General features: G+C 37.8%; 1 protein-coding gene across 12 annotated transcripts in view; it reads right to left on the reverse strand.

Moving 5' to 3' along the window:
* LOC127456432 (C2 domain-containing protein 5-like) overlaps nucleotides 1–12,749 on the reverse strand; it is a 69,548-nt gene extending 56,799 nt beyond the window's left edge. For 10 of the 12 annotated variants that reach the window (XM_051724931.1, XM_051724930.1, XM_051724928.1 and 7 more), the window contains exons 1-7: nucleotides 12,551–12,749; nucleotides 9,254–9,355; nucleotides 7,640–7,726; nucleotides 7,361–7,532; nucleotides 6,528–6,623; nucleotides 6,232–6,387; nucleotides 5,732–5,939 (exon numbers count right to left, since the gene is read on the reverse strand). In XM_051724931.1, the coding sequence (XP_051580891.1) occupies nucleotides 5,732–5,939; nucleotides 6,232–6,387; nucleotides 6,528–6,623; nucleotides 7,361–7,532; nucleotides 7,640–7,726; nucleotides 9,254–9,343 (809 nt within the window). In that variant the 5' untranslated portion in view covers nucleotides 9,344–9,355; nucleotides 12,551–12,749. Of the gene's footprint in view, nucleotides 1–5,731; nucleotides 5,940–6,231; nucleotides 6,388–6,527; nucleotides 6,624–7,360; nucleotides 7,533–7,639; nucleotides 7,727–9,253; nucleotides 9,356–12,425; nucleotides 12,443–12,550 lie in introns of those variants that run through there. The other 2 variants (XM_051724923.1, XM_051724924.1) reach the window with 2 other exon arrangements.
* Nucleotides 12,750–17,130: the final 4,381 nt, after the last annotated feature.

Here is a 17,130-nt window from a genome sequence, read left to right on the forward strand (position 1 = left end):
TGTGGCATAATGATGATTACCACAACAAACACAAAAATCAGGGACTAAAAACGGTTCAAGGAATGAAAACGAAAAATTTTTAGCAGAACGTAACCAAAAACCAGAACAAAGTGATTTTCAATTGTTACGGAGTGAAAACATTATTTTTAAATGCTGGTAACCGGTTAATTTTGTTCCGATAATGTTTTCATGAAACTAAAGACCAAAGGGTCCCAGTAAATTTTTGGAACTACACCACTTGCCTGAAAAAATTAAACACGTGCTTTAATCCTGAAGGAAACTGCTGCATCACACATTGTGAATGTCGCATTCTGTGAATGAAAACCTTTTTAACAACCATGTATAATCAGGGTTCCCACTCTTTTTAAGGCACAATTTCCCAGGACATTTAATGTGCCATACAGTTGATATATTTAAGCAAATACACACAAGAGTGTTTTTTTTTTATTATTCCGTATTTTATAGTTCATTTAAATGTCATCATCACAATGGTGTCTAATCAAATTAATTTGTTAAAACTTTAATCAAATGAAAATATCATTATTTTAATTAATTCTATTTTCAACATTATATTGCATTATTTTTATCAAATGAAGTGTTTTTCTAAAAAATCCTCACAGCACAATCCGAAACAACACTGGAGATATTTTTGTCAAATAAAGTACTGCACAACAGAACATCACAGATGTGAAATTAGTGGTCGACCGATATATCGCAGAGGCCAATAAATCGGCCGATATTCTGACTTTTTTAATTATTGGTAAATTTTCCTGTTTGGCCGATGTTTTTCTTGAGGGCACCGAAAATCACCTGCTTGCATGTGAAAAACTGAGACATGTAAACGACCAGTCACGGTTCGTTTTGTTGTTACGTGCCATCATGTTATTACAATAATAGACCAGTGTGCAACACAGTCTAATTTAAACGGTCCGTGGCAGATGCGTTTGAGCTCATAATGTTAAAGTGCTTGCCTGTTTCATTCTCCCTCTCTCTCCTCAATAGTTCCCTGTAACCTTTAACTGTCTTGTCTAATGATAAAAAGGCAAATATCAATCAAACTAATATCATATATACCGTCTGCTAATATGCACATATCTCGTTTAAACAGATAATAAACAAACCTCACACAACTTGAGCAGATCCAGCATCCTGTGGAGCGCTCATTTATTTACCTCTAAAGCATGTATTCTAACAGCCTCTCCTCAGCAATTCCCTGTAACTTTAAATTTTCTTTTCTAATGATAAAAGACAAATATCAATAAAACTATTATACCATTTGGACATATGCAGATATCTAGTTTAAATAGATGTAATCTATGAACCTCATGAAAATCCAGTGTAGTAAATCAAGTTTTTATTTTGCCGTTCTGCGTGATTTTTACTGTAGTTTCTCACCTCCAGATAAGCAGTTTGCTACATGGCCCAGTGTAATTATTAAACCCCAAAAAGCTATTATTGAATTAAAATAAATATATAGTCTGTATGTGCTGCACGCTTCAGAGAGCTCTGTAGTCATCTACAACAAACATGCATACAACCATAGGACACGTGATGCTCTTTTCAGCATACGAGTGGCCGGCTTCACACACTGATTTTGAAACCCGCAGCACATGCAGGCTTTATATAGTGCTGGCCGATATGGCCAAAAATAAATAAATCATAATATTCTTTTTCATATCATTCGATTTCGATATTTATCACAATATACATTCACATTTGCACATTGCACTTTTGTTTATTTTATCTCCAAGTTGACAGAAGAAAAAATTAATCCTAAACAGTCAAAATAGTCATTATAAAACTGCATTGGGGGCCTAGAGAAAGCCAAAGCAGTGGATCTTTGAGGGATCTTTTACCAAAATATTAAAATATTTTTATAGAGTTATCAGTCGAGTGCATTTGGAAATTAATGTTAAAAGATCATCTGTTTGTTTTGAAGTATAATGACAGCAGTGCAGTATTTGTTTGAACATTTTTACATTCAAATGATACATTTTTATATATTTCTTTAGATTCAGATACCCAAGTATGGGGACATAGAAGCCCTTGTGACTGTGGAATGATACTCTATGGGGGTTCAGGGGTATCCCCTGAGAGACGAATTTGAAAACATAAAAGTCTGAATGGAACATTTTTATATTTCCTTTAAAGTGAGAAAGACTAGGCTACCAACTAATAATTTTATTGTCCATCCTTGTCATCCATGACAGAGATGATGATATCTGATTAATTTTCACAAAATTAGAACAGAAATATATTTGTTTATTATTTAAGGCTCGTAACATGCTGATTAATAAAGCAAAATGTAGAAGAAAAAAAGGATATGGTCTAAAGGCGCTTCGGAACTACGTTAACTTATGCGGCGCCTCATGTCTACTTGCATGCAGGGAAAAGAGGCAATGCGTGCGGAGCGGGACAGGGCCTAAATGAAGCATGTCCGGTATTAGAAAAAATATTAGTCAAGTACTCGAGGGGCAATGACATGTACATAACTGTATATATAATAACATGTCTGACAAACGTCTTTGGCTGCTGCATAGCGTCTTGTTGTCCCAGTGTATCGTCTATTCATTATTACTGGCTGTTATAAAATAATCTTATGTTACAGAATGTACAAAAGATTGCATAATCAAAATATAATGCATCATATTTTGTCATTATGTGAAGTTTCGCTGCCCAACTCAATGAAAGAATGTGCAGAACGTCTGTCTGTTCTGCCTTCAGGTTACCGTAGTAGTCTTAGTAAGCGCGCACCAGTTTTTTTTAGTGACTGTCTGAACCATCTATTTTCAAATCGCGGTTGGCTTAACAGAAGACGCCGCCCATAACCATCACGTTTTTAATATGCGTGTAAAGTTGAAGTTCAGTTTTGAAGACGCTGCATCCTGTTCCATTTAGTTGCACTCTGCCTAGCTGTTTGAAACACTCGCCTACTGTATATGTGCTGCTGCAGCGCTTAAGTTTACTGCCACACGCCTGGTGTGTGTGTCTCACCAAGTGTTCACTCCTGTGTGGAAAACCGCAATGCTCCGTATCGTTGTTGCTGTGATGATTCATGAAGCATTCCAATTAACTCGGAGAGTTGGAATTTACACCTTTCAACTGGGGAAAGTGCAACGGAATGACACTTTATGTCGGACTTCTAACTAGGAAACTCGTGCGGAAATCTTCAAGTCCCATTTCATCGAGATGTAGGTGTGTGTTACGTCACGCAAACATGTGGGCACCCAGGGCAGGGAGGTTTACTGTCAGTGACAAACATTCACTTCTATTGAATAATATCCATTAACGAGACAAAGTTCTTACATTAAATGATAATAAAGTGTGTTTAGCAAACGTTTTACAGAGACAGGTGTTCAAAACACTAATTACACTCTCTTTTGATTATCGTAATGATAGCATTGCAGCATCAGATATCAGTTTGGTTGCTATGAGACGTCTCTGACAATCACAATCACAATCACAACGCAATAAATGTCAAAATTAAAAATAAGCTCCCTCTTTGACACGTGTGTGTTAAGTTGTCAGGTAATTGTCACTGAATTTTGAATCAAGTGAAAAGTCACATCATGCATGATCACCATCAATCATAGTTTTCATGATCGATCATTGCAGCCACGTCCGAGTACCTGAGTACTCGAGCCCATCCCTAGTGGAGACGTAGCCTGAGAAAGCCAAACTGTTTGCGTTTTTAGTGACACGCACCTGATCATCTAATTTTATTTACAGCAGATCTGTAAATATAATTATACTTTACTTTTAATTAACTGCTTGTTATGATTTCTATGCCGATAAATCCACCACACAGGAAAAAAATTAATTACTTATTTTCGCTTATTTTGGTGTGGCAAGTGGCTTATTTTGGGCTTGTTTTTCCAGACCAGATCGCTTGTTTCTCTTGCGAGATCTGGCAACACTGAAATTTGTATTTCACCCACCCCTTAGCAATGAGTATTGTCATTTTTTAAAGAAAGTATTAATCGTTCTATCATTTTGTTCAAACTGGTAACCTTTTGGAAAGGAGGATGCAAAACTTCTGAACTAGAACGAAAAAACACAGTTTTTGCTCAGAACGAACCGAAATGAAAAACATTTCATTTTTAGTCCCTGCAAAAAAAAATAAACAACTTATCCATACTTATCTTTAAAAAGAAAACAAAAAACAGTGGATTTTGACCGATAGTGGATTTTGCCGATACCGATAACTAAGGTGGTGGGAAAGGCCAATAGCCAATTAATCGGTGATAATTTTTAAAATCGATTTATAGAATGTCAAAAATGTTATTATTCTTTTTTTACTATGGCAGGCAAAGACAAAAGTCCAAAATGAATAAAATTCCAAATGCCAATAATACCCAGAAAACCTTTGTGCATTACGTGGGACTTTTAATTATAAATAAGCCCAAAACAAGCCCACAACTATCGACAGATTTTTGCCGATAACCAATAATTCAAAAAAGCAACTATCGGCACCGATTAATCCGTAAAACCGATATATCTCTACCTCTAGGCAGAAATGTGACGCTTATAATTTTATAAAAGCACTTACACTAATTCTTCTGTTAAAACATGTGTATTATTTGAGTTGTAAAGTTGTTTAAATTGTCATTTTTACGTTACGATGTCATGGCAACAAAGTTATATGCAATATTACAACTTCACACAGAAAAGGTTAGTAAGCGATTTTACATGCATATTGTTTACATCTTGTGGCAATACTTTTAAAACAGTATTTTAACATTGACAGATTGGCCCCATTCACTTCAATTGTAATTGCCTCAATGTAACAAGCCGAAATACATTTTTGTGGTCATCAACATTATCCCACACATGCTGGCGATTGAGCTTAACTTAACCTCGGAATATTATTTTAAATTGCTTTGGATGAGTGTCTTCTAAAAAAAAATTCATGTACAGGTCAAAATAAATCAGGATTCATTAGGTGCAGTTTAAAAAAAAAAACAGCCTCTTGATTATTTTTACTTATTAAAAGAGGTGTAAAAATGCATAGATGCATCACAAAACAATTCTTGACCTGTCTGTGGTAGTAAAAATCCACTAAATCCAGATGCCCAATTTCTTTCAGGAAATGACATGAATGTAAAACAGAAAGTGGTGTTTTTGACAATACTTCAATACAATGTATACTGTCACTTCAGCATTTGTCTTTAAAAAAATGTAGCTAAATTTTGACCAAATTTCAGATTTATGATGCATCATTTAGTAAAGAACTGAAATCAAATCAAATAACTGTCAGAGCAAATATTTACACCCCTATTTATCAAGAAAATACAACATTTATGTACTGCAGATGCACTGGGATAACTGTAAAAAAAGAAAAACATCAGCCATTTTCAATCTCTTTAAATATTAATGATAGTAGAGGTCGACCGATATGTCGGATTTACCGATTACTCAGGCCGATAATTGTACTATCGGAAAAAAATTAAATCCGATAGTTTCCGATAGTTATTTTTGGTTTGGTTTGGTGGAGAGGATGCTAACATTAAAGCTAACATTAGCTGTTTGAATCATTAGAACAATGTTTTGAATAAAAAAAAAAAAAGTCACTTTTGAATTCATTCGGTCGACCTCTAAATGATAGACTTGATTCTGATACAGCCTCTCATGCACGCACGCACGCACGCACACTCACATTCATACAAACATTTAATCCTTGGCACAGAGGCGGTTTAAGTGGGTGTCTGTGTCAGATTTGTAAGACACTCACTCTTTCATGTCTTTTGAAGGAGAGGAGTTGCTGGGGTGTGTGGTTGAGGCAGAAGTAAGGGTGCTAATTTTCTCCAGTGTGCAGGCTGTCCCGATGGCACGGACCACGAGGCCTGATTCTCCTTCCAGGTCGAAACACTGCAGGTACCCCACCACTGCATTCCCTCCCATCTCCAGGACCTTAAGACCAATCTTCCTCTGCAATTCACCTACAATGAATGCAAACAATTACACACCCATTTACACACACATAAACCGCAGGAGCCAGGAAATGTGTCTCAGATAACACATGCATCTCCAGAGACATAGTTAGTAGTACCAGATGCTTTTTTTAAAAGCACTTATTAGACCTGTCAGAGTAGTCACAATATTTAAATTGACATGAAGGAAAATAAGGCTGTGAGGGATAGAGATATTGGCCGTTCAATATGCTGTGCTAAAAATACATACATCTGTGCATACATTTTCTGTCTCTCCGGCTCAATCTTTGCAAGTTAGTACCTGACATGAGAAAGATGAGTCTCTGTCGGGCCTCGTTGGATGCACGAGGGGTTCTGATGCGGTCAATCCACTGGTACTCTGGATCCTCATTCACCACAAGCTCCTCTACAAAACCATGAACCATCACGGCTCGGTAACATCGAGGAATTGAGGTTGCTGGAAGAAAACAAAGCCAGAGTGTGAGAAAAAAAAATGAATACATGGAAGAAAGGAACAGGCTTTAAAGTGGAAAAGGCATCAACAAAAGAAGATGAGATTGCAAGAGAGGAAAAAACAGAAAACATCAAGATACTTACTACAGAAGAATTTAACCCCACATGAGGACTGCCTGAAGCGGTTCAGGTCATTAAAGAGATCCACCTTCACCAGCACATTGATTTCCCCTCTTATACCTAAACAAAAGGATGTCATTGCAGCAAAACAACTCAGAATTATCTGCAGCAGTATACAGGTTGTTTTGTCTATAATGTATATGAAGTAAATTAAGTCTATTTTTAGAATGAAATATATTTTTAATCTACATTTCTCTTAATTTATCTGGCATTTTGGATATTTTTTTTATTTATTTTATTTTTATCCCCTTTTCTCCCAATTTGGAATACCCAGTTCCCACTACTTAGTAGGTCCTCGTGGTGGCACGGTTACTCACCTCAATCCGGGTGGCGGAGGACAAGTCTCCGTTTCTGTGCATCTTATCCCATGGCACGTTGTGCATGACACCACGGAGGCTCATGCTACTCTCCACGACCCACGCACAACTTGCCTCACTGAGAGCGAGAACCACTAATCGCAACCACGAGGAGGTTACCCCATGTGACTCTACCCTCCCTAGCAACCGGGCCAATTTGGTTGCTTAGGAGACCTGGCTGGAGTCACTCAGCACAACCTGGATTCGAACTCACGACTCCAGGGGTGGTAGTCAGCGTCAATACTCGCTGAGCTACCCAGGCCCCCCGGCATTTTGGATTATTATTTTTTTTCCAGTGAGCTTGTCGCAATGCATTCTGTCGCCTTAGATTTTGGCCAAAAGTATCTTAGACTACCTTACACCCTTACACACATGAGGCTCACATCTGTCTAGATAGGCAGCTATTTAGATTTTCAAGCATGTTTGTTTGCAAATACACACCATGAATTGTGTCATAGATAGGGAGCCAGCCAGAGATGACAGTTGCTGCTTCACTACAGAGTAAGGGATCTATGTCAATGTACACCTTTCCTATGGCATCATTAGCGCTGTATATGTCATGGTCAAGAACTGTTATCTGCAATGGCTCGTCTTGTAAATCCTTGTCATCCACCTGAGAGAAAGAAAGATAAACAGAGAGAAAGAACTACAGCACAGAGCCCAAACCAAAGCAAACTCTTGCAAGTAAAGCAAAGCAGGAGACAATGAAGACAAACTTACCTCAAACTTGAACCATTCAGAATTCCACTGAGGGTTCAGGGACTTGGGGTACACATCAGTTTTAAATGTTGTGTTTCCAAACTTCACCTGAGGAACACAACATCGTAAGCACTGCTTTATCAAAAATCAATGGCGGTGTCTCAAAACATAGTGAGCTACCTACCTACTTAGCATTTTTGAGCATCAGAGGCATGTTCGAAAAACCCAAAAATGCTGTACAGGTAGGCTGTTCACTTGGTTAAGATGTCTTCTCATTTTAAGGGATAGTTTTCCCAAAAATGAAAATTCTATCTTTATTTATTGACCCTCATATCATTCCAACCTTGCATGGCTCTATGTCATTCATGGAACACAAAAGGAGATATAAGGCAGAATGACAGCCTCTGTGAACTTTCACTTTCATTGTATGTAAAAAAAAAAAAAAAAAAAAAACATGCAATGAAAGTGAATGGTGACTGAGGCTGTCAGTCCGTAACATTCTGCCTAACATCTCCTTTTGTGTTCCTTGGAATAAAGTCATGCAGGTTTCGAACAACATAAGAGAGGGTAAATGATGTCAGAATTTCCATTTTTGAGTAAACTATACCTTTAAGTGTACTATGAACTAGGGATGTCCTGTCACCGATACTGGTATCGGAATCGGGTTCGATACCCCGCTCATGTACCTGTACTCGTGCTCGTAAAAATGCTCCGATCCCAAAAAACTATACCATCTGACGTATGAATGTCATTCCGTAAACATTCGCCCCACAAATTAAAAACACGTCATGTCGTAGTGAGATTATTTAACAGCAAAAGCTGCGATTTAATGAGATAAAAATATAGTTTGCAAGTGCAGTGCTTTAAAAGTGAATCCTTGTGTATGTGTGAAGCCGGTGTTGTGTTGACATAAAGACAAAAAGTGACAAAGATGACAGTGAGCTGAGCACTAATTCACTTTATAGCATGAGACACACACAGACTATATATTTATTTAATTAAATAGCAGCCTTTTGCGGTTTAATAATCACATTGAGTCAAGTAGCGACCGGCTTTACCAAAGTAGGAAGCTGCCGTCATCACGTCAGAGCTCCTTGGTCATAACAACACAGAAACACTTCAAAATAAAAGCTCGATTTAAATAAGAGAAAAAAGTACAAAAGACATATATCACTTCTCTATAGTTCTGTAATATTCACTGTAATACTACAAATAATAATAATAATAAATCAAGTAATTGTATTATATTTAAGCAATATCTCAAATCTGTGATGTTGTTATGCACTACGTTATTTGACAAAAACAACGCCAATGTTGTATTTTGGATTGTGCTGTGAGGTTCTGTAGAAAATCACTTAAATTAATTGTTATACTTTCATTTGATTAAAGTTTTAAGGAATTCATTTATTTAAACACAATTTAAATAAAAGATGCCAATCAATTTAAGATAAAATGTAAATAAATTGTTGCTAAGGAATTCAGAAAAAATTAAGAAAAAAAAAAAAAAAACAGGTATCGAACTCGGTATCGGCCAGTGCCAAAAAGAAAGTATCGTTACTCGTACTCTCTCAAAAAAATGGTATCGGGACATCCCTACTATGAACTAGTGTTCAATGTGCACTCAGTACAACAGACCTCCACAAAGGCGTCCGTGAGATCGCTGGCGCGGTCCATGACGGGCAGGTGCCGCCCTGCGACAATCTTCGCCTTTAACTTCCCAGGCATGGTTCATCTAGTCTTGATTCGAACACATATCAAAATAAACAATACAATTTAGATTAAGATTAATCTGAAAAAGGCAGAGAGAAAGCACCATGACCCACAGGTTTTTGACAGTTTGGAGGACTGAAAGAGAGGCAACTTGTTTTGATTTATATTAGTTTTTTGAAAGCAAACTGACTCCGAATTATTCTTAAAGGGAAAAGACTTGTTTACATAAAAATGAAGAAAATGTATAAGTACTACGGACTACTAAGAGATATTTAAAAATGAGAAAACCATACTTTCATACAATTTAACAGTTACAGTTAATTCACGTTCCAATGTATTTATTATAGTCTGATCAGAAAGTCAGAGTTAAGTGAGGATACGTGGTATCAGTGTTTCCCCTAGGATTTTTTTCAGCAGTGGTGCTGTTGTGCGTGCGTCTGCAAGCCCGCAACGCCAGGCCCGTATTAAAGCGTGTTGGTCAAAGCATAGATTAAAACGGGGGTGTCAAACTCAGTTTCAGTCTGGGTCACATCACGGTTTATTTGTGCCCTCAAAGGACCCGTTGAAAATGTGGCACCAGCACCTGCTTTGGTAGCACCCATGCAAATAATATTACATGTTATGTGCATTGATTTTGAGGTTGGGATGCAGATAAAAATAATAATATTAACAACAGTAACATCTGTGGAAAAAATGAACACCTAGTTTATATATGGCTAAACTGAAATATTCTGACAGTGTGAATAAGGTGGGTCTTCTTTACAGATTCCTTTCATCAGGCTCCTACTGATTAAACTAAAGTTATGTTTTGGAATTTCTGAAGGCAAACCAAACAACTTACATTTTCCTACAATCAGAGAGCATTACAAAACTACAGATTTTACACAGATGGAAAACTGATAGCTTGGTCCATATTTATGAAAGTACACCATAGTTCTTCCATAGTATCTATAGTTTAAACAATTATATTTGTAATAGTTCATGGTAACTATAGGTAAAACCATGCATGGCTCCTCACTACCATGGTTAGTAACTATGGTTTCTATATAAAGAACTATGGCATTTTTGTAATGAAAAAAACAGCAACAACGTGGGGGCTGTTTGTTTTAAACTAGTTTCAGCGGCGAGACATAAGAGTTTTGCAAAAGACAATTCTGTACCACATTCAAATGAGTTTCGCAATCCCCGCCATGCATTTCACTGGTTCACAAGCGCATTTAAAATAGTCTGTGTAGTTGAGACACTGCAAAATGCATATAGGGGAAACACTGTGGTATTATATACTATAAAAAAAAACAATGTTTAGTATTTAGTAAAGCACTCTCTTCATCTACTGTAACACACAGCTAATGTAACAGAATTAGTCAAAGATTAACTGAAAATAAACTAATTTATAATGCATTCCCAGCATTATTCTCTAAGATAATATTACAAAATAATATATTAATGTAGTATATAAATGATACATGTATATCATGTAGTATACAGCTGAAGTCTGCATACACTTAGGTTGAAGTCATTAAACATATTTTTTTAACCACTCCACAGATAATATTAGCAAACTATAGTTTTGGCAAGTCGTTTAGGACATCTACTTTGTGCATGACTCAAGTAATTTTTCCAACAATTGTTTACAGACAGATTGTTTCTCTTTTAACTGACTATATCACAATTCCAGTGGGTCAGAAGTTTTCATACAATAAGTTAACTGTGCCTTTAAGCAGCTTGGAAAATTCCAGAAAAATATGTCAAGCTTAATTTAGCTTCTGATAGGCTAATTGGAGTCAACTGGAGGTGTACCTGTGGATGTATTTTAAGGCCTACCTTCAAACTCAGTGCCTCTTTGCTTGACATCATGGGAAAATCAAAAGAAATCAGCCAAGACCTCAGAGAAAAAAAAAAGTCTGGTTCACCCTTGGGAGCAATTTCCAAACGCTTGAAGGTACCACGTCCATCTGTTCAAGCAACAGTACGCAAGTATAAACACCATGGGACCACACAGCCATCATACCACTCAGGAAGGAGATGCTTTCTGTCTCCTAGAGATGAATGTAGTTTGGTGTGAAAAGTGCAAATCAATCCCAGAACAACAGCAAAGGACCTTGTGAAGATGCTGGAGGAAACAGGTAGACAAGTATCTATATCCACAGTAAAACGAGTCCTATATCGACATAACCTGAAAGGCTGCTCAGCAAGGAAGAAGCCACTGCTCCAAAACCGCCATAAAAAAGCCAGACTACAGTTTGCAAGTGCACATGTAGGCAACGATCTTTACTTTTTGGAGAAATGTCCTCTGGTCTGATGAAACAAAAATTGAACTGTTTGGCCATAATGACCATCGTTATGTTTGGAGGAAAAAGGGTGAGGCTTGCAAGCCAAAGAACACCATCCCAACCGTGAAGCATGGGGGTGGCAGCATCATGTTGTGGGGGTGTTTTGCTGCAGGAGGGACTGGTGCACTTCACAAAATAGATGGCATCATGAGGAAGGAAAATTATGTGGACATATTGAAGCAACATCTCAAGACATCAGCCAGAACTGAAAAAGCGTGTGCGAGCAAGGAGGCCTACAAACCTGACTCAGTTACACCAGTTCTGTCTGGAGGAAAGGGCCAAAATTCCAGCAACTTATTGTGAGAAGCTTGTGGAAGGCTACCCAAAACATTTGACCCAAGTTAAACAATTTAAAGGCAATGCTACCAAATACTAACAAAGTGTATGTAAACTTCTGACCCACTGGGAATGTGATTGAAAAATAATTAACATTCTTAAAATAAGGTAGTGATCCAAACTGACCTAAGACAGGAAATGTTTTCTACGATTAAATGTCAGGAATTGTGAAAAACTGAGTTTAAATGTATGCATGTAAACTTCTGACTTCAACTGTATATGTATTAAATATGTATGGACCGTAATTCCATGCCGTAAAGTCACAGGCAGATTTTGCTATCTGTGATGTCTACATAATGTACAGAATGCATAGGTACAGCTGCATGTGCCTTGTTTACATTAAAACAGTATTGGACACAAAAACATAATACCTGCATAAATTACGCAATCACTAAATAATAATGAATATATAAAGAATATGTGTATACCTCTGTATGGTTGAGGCAGGTCAGCTGCATTAACATTGTAGTATTATAATACACACAAAAATATGCTTCTTGAATGATTTATGTAGAAAATAATACGATAAATTGGATTAATTCACCAGATTCACCTCAATCTGACATTAAAGTCAGTCCTTCGATCCTCCCGCCGTTTAAAACGATTCTTCTGTCATGATCAGATCTCAGGAAGGTGCCGTATCGATTCCATGAAGCATTTTGACGGGAATCATATCAAAATTGTAACGTTTATACGGCTAATTTTATAAATAAAACGGTCTGTTCAGGTCAGGAGAAGCAGCTGGCGCAGGTGGGAGGGGCGGGAGAAGTCAGAGCACATCCGGGTCACAGGCATTGACACCGTTCACACGTGTGTTTCTAGGTCAGATGGGTGCTACTGCTTAAAAATGTAGATTTCTGTTCAACATTTTGCTCATCATACAACATATTAGATCTTCAAACTATCAAATAACTGCAGGAGATAAGCAGCAGTACACTCTTACAATGTAGCAAGGATTACAATTTAATAGATTGAAATGCTAATCCCACTGCATTCATATTAAAACGAGCCAAAGTTTGTGTTATTACACTGCAACCCCACTGGGTTGAGTCTGCTGGTGTCCTATGTACCACTTTAAACACACATACACACATGCAAATATAGGGCATACTTGCACTTAAAAGGTCATATAAGGAGGGCTACATTTCTTCTATGCAGAAGGCTACATTTTCATGTCACCATCATGTCGTAATAAATGTGATCAAATATTAAACAATTTTCACAGATGTAAAACATATTAGTTTCATCACAATTTGAGGATAGTTCACCCGAAAAAATAAATAATTATCTCATAATTTACTCACCCTCATGCCATCCCAGATGTGTATGACTTTCGTCAGTTGAACTCAAAGATTTATTTCAGCTCTGTGTGTCCATAATACAAGTGAATGGTGGCCAGAACTTTGCAGGTCTAAAAAGCACATAAAGGCAGCTTAAAAGTAATCCACACGACTCTAGTGGTTTAATCCATGTCTTTAGAAGCGATATGATAGGTGTGGGTGAGAAACAGATCAATATTTAAGTCCTTTTTTACTATAAATTCTCCTCCCTGCCCTGTAGGTGGCAATATGCACAAAGAATGCGAATCACCGGGGGGCCTGGGTAGCTCAGCGAGTAAAGACGCTGACTACCACCCCTGGAGTTGCGAGTTCAAATCCAGGGTGTGCTGAGTGACTCCAGCCAGGTCTCCTAAGCAACCAAATTGGCCCGGTTGCTAGGGAGGGTAGAGTCACATGGGGTAACCTCATCGTGGTCGCTATAACGTGGTTCTCGCTCTCGGTGGGGCGCGTGGTGAGTTGTGCGTGGATGCCACAGAGAATAGCGTGATGCCTCCACATGCGCTAGGTCTCCACCGTAACACGCTCAACAAGCCACATGATAAGATGCGCAGATTGACGATCTCAGAAGCAGAGGCAACTGAGAATCGTCCTCCACCACCCGGATTGAGGTGAGTCACTACGCCACCATGAGGACTTAGAGTGCATTGGGAATTGGGCATTCCAAATTGGTGAGAAAATGGGAGAAAAAAATAAATAATGTGAATCGCCAAAAACAAAAAAAGAATGTGGAAGTGAACATGAATATAGTAAAAAAAAGAACTCAAATATTGATTTGTTTCTCACCCACACCTATCATATCACTTCTGAAGACATGGATTAAACCACTGGAGTCTTATGGATTTCTTTTAAGCTAACTTCAGGTTGATTTACACATACAGTAGGCTAACTCTCAATCCCTCACTGAGCAATGGCTAACTTGTCTCTATTTCCATCCTGTTCGGTTCCAACCTGTTAATTTTCATTCCATTCTGTAAATAATCTACATAAGAGCCTGATCTGGACCAGAGCATATTTCTTTTTATTATTTTTTTATTATAGTTCAAACATATACATTTTTAAAAGTTACAGAGTTCAAAAGTTAGCCTACTTCATTACAGGAATGAACCAACAGGTGTCTTACACAAGCAGGCATCCTGTTTCATAAAACCCACACCTGACATATTGTCATCAAAGACTATTTTTGTGTGCATGTCTTTGTGCATGTGTTTGAGCACATGGTTTGGCTGGCTTATATGTGTGCATGCAGTTTGTGAGTGTGTGATAGGATAATTGTACCGTAGGTGTATGTAAGGATCAATATGTCGAACATATTGGCTTAGTTTTAAATTAAACCTTAGATTACAGGGGTTTTCACCTCATTGAACTGCCTTAGGTGGCAATGCGCTAATATTGGATCACATACGCGGGGGGTGCATGAGAGGTATTCCGGACATCCTCAGCTGCACCAACAGTTCACCAACAGAGTCTGTCAGTCAGTGCCAGACGGACGGGTAGAACGGTACACATGCACCGATATACAGAAATCAGTGTCATAATAAATATAACTTGGCTTTGAAAACACATTAGGAAGCTCCTGCATTCTCAGTGTTGACACAATTTATTTTTCCACCAGTCACAGGCCAGAACAATCAGCACCTGCTAAACCTCACATGTTCATAAGCAAACCTCACTTCCATAAATACTTATTTTAAACACCACTTGCCCACCAACCAAACACTTGTCTTCCAATATTAGCCTTTTTATCTCTTTCGTACTGTCAAAAATCAAGAATAGCTCTTGTACATACAAAAATTGTGAATATGTAGACTAACTGATACCGGATGTCATCTAAATCCTGGATTCTGCAGACTGAATCATCATTTAAGTGCTGAATAAAGAATTTCCAGGACCGTTTGACTAGTTATATTCAGTAGTTTTAGAAACATGCCATGACCAAAATCAGGTCAAGAGATCTGGCAAACGTTCTACATGAAGGCTATTTGTTTAAGAGTCCTTTGGGATTCGGTGGGTAAAATTTGTCTGCTGAAGGTTAATGATCTTTTTATTCAGTAACCTTTCCATACTGAGAACTGAGGCATGCTTGCCTTCCAGTCCATGTATGAACATTTGTTAGTGGGTGTTTTTATGTGAACTTGACAATGTTGGTGTTCCTACTAAAGAGGTGAAGACGTTATGACCTGACGTTTTTACTGTAATTTACTGATGTGTCTGCCTGTTTGTTTATGGCAAGCCGAATTCACTTTTAATCACATGCAGGATATGTATATCAAGAATTTATATTAAGAAGTAACATTTTTACTAGTGCAAACCTAATTACTAATATAAAAAATAAGCATTTTCACAAGTTGGAATTCCATTGCTGATCTCAAGAATTAGCATTTTAATTGGTGAAAATTGAATTATGCACCCCGTTTTCACCTGGTATTACGATGCGTCTCGGGAGATCCGATCACATGTAGTCAGGTGAGACACACCTGGTCACTTAAATGCGTCTCCTGTGACCACATATGTTCAGGATTTGGAGGGGAGGATTTCATGACGACATACATCAGTCACTATGTCAGTGTGTTACTGCACGATAATAAAGCGCAACAAAGTCAGAAAAGACAAAGAAAGCGCAAAAAAACGGTGCGCTGTTTCTCCCAGATGTGGTTGAAATTTAATCCAAGCACAAGCTGAATTATATGTTATTTTAGTGGATTACCTGTATTAAAGGAACTTCAGGTGTTTGTGCTTCTCATCTGTGTTGATATCAGACACACTAAAAAGATCTGTGAAGTTCTCATGATTGTGTATGTATCCGCTTTTGACATTTTTCTGATCTGACAGTTAGTTCCTTTTAAAGCCGCTTGCACACGGCAAAGTTTACACTCTTGTTTTAGCACAGCGGTTGATTGACAGGTGGCTGGCGCTTCACTGCTGCCGGGATGCATATACAGGACGGATTAGCGTTTACATCTCAAATGTGATGTGGTCACATGCGATTTTGACCACATTCGAATGTGTTTTTTGTGATCTGATCACAAAATGTTTTAGACCCCAATTAGACCTGTATTTAGGGCTGACCACATTTGGTCGGATCACCAGAAACGCATCTTAATACCAGGTGGAAATGGGGTCATAGATATCTACATATCTTGCACATGATTAAATGTTGAAAGGGCTTGCCATACTGTAGTTTGTTTTAGTTTATGGAACTTTACCTTCTTCTTGTGCCTGTTTGATTTCACAATTCCCCATTGTTTAGATTCATCCATTCAAGGGCGTACCATCTTTATCTGTTGCGTTGCATTAGAGATGCATGTAAAAATATATCTTTGGGTCATGTTGAAGCTGGAAGAGGTGTGATATATAGTTGGCTTTGAATTGCTTTGTCCTTGTGGCATAGGACACACAAAGACAGCTATGGTAAAGACAGCTGCCATGTTCATTCTCATTCCTCTGTCTCTGAGCTAAAATTACAAAGCCCGTGCCTGTTACACATAAAAACAATTGTCTGTGTCCTTTGTGCTTTTAGAAGCTGTTTGATAGGACGGGCAGCACATCAGGTAATGCACTTCTCTGACTGTCAACCACCACATTCCTAGAAATCTGCAACACAGGATCAAACAGAACAGAGGAACTTATTTTGTTCAGTATTGTGATTGCATCTTTACATTAGGTATTTTAATGCTATGTTTGACTTTGGAAATGACTTTGATGGGCATGAATGTCCCATTGTCAACTTAAACAACAACTTGCTTATTTGTTGCCATGTGGATTTTGGATGACACATTCAAAATCAAAAGTGTTG

This window comes from Myxocyprinus asiaticus, chromosome 18 (genome assembly GCF_019703515.2).
Source record: "Myxocyprinus asiaticus isolate MX2 ecotype Aquarium Trade chromosome 18, UBuf_Myxa_2, whole genome shotgun sequence".
In the NCBI taxonomy this organism is placed as follows: domain Eukaryota; kingdom Metazoa; phylum Chordata; class Actinopteri; order Cypriniformes; family Catostomidae; genus Myxocyprinus; species Myxocyprinus asiaticus.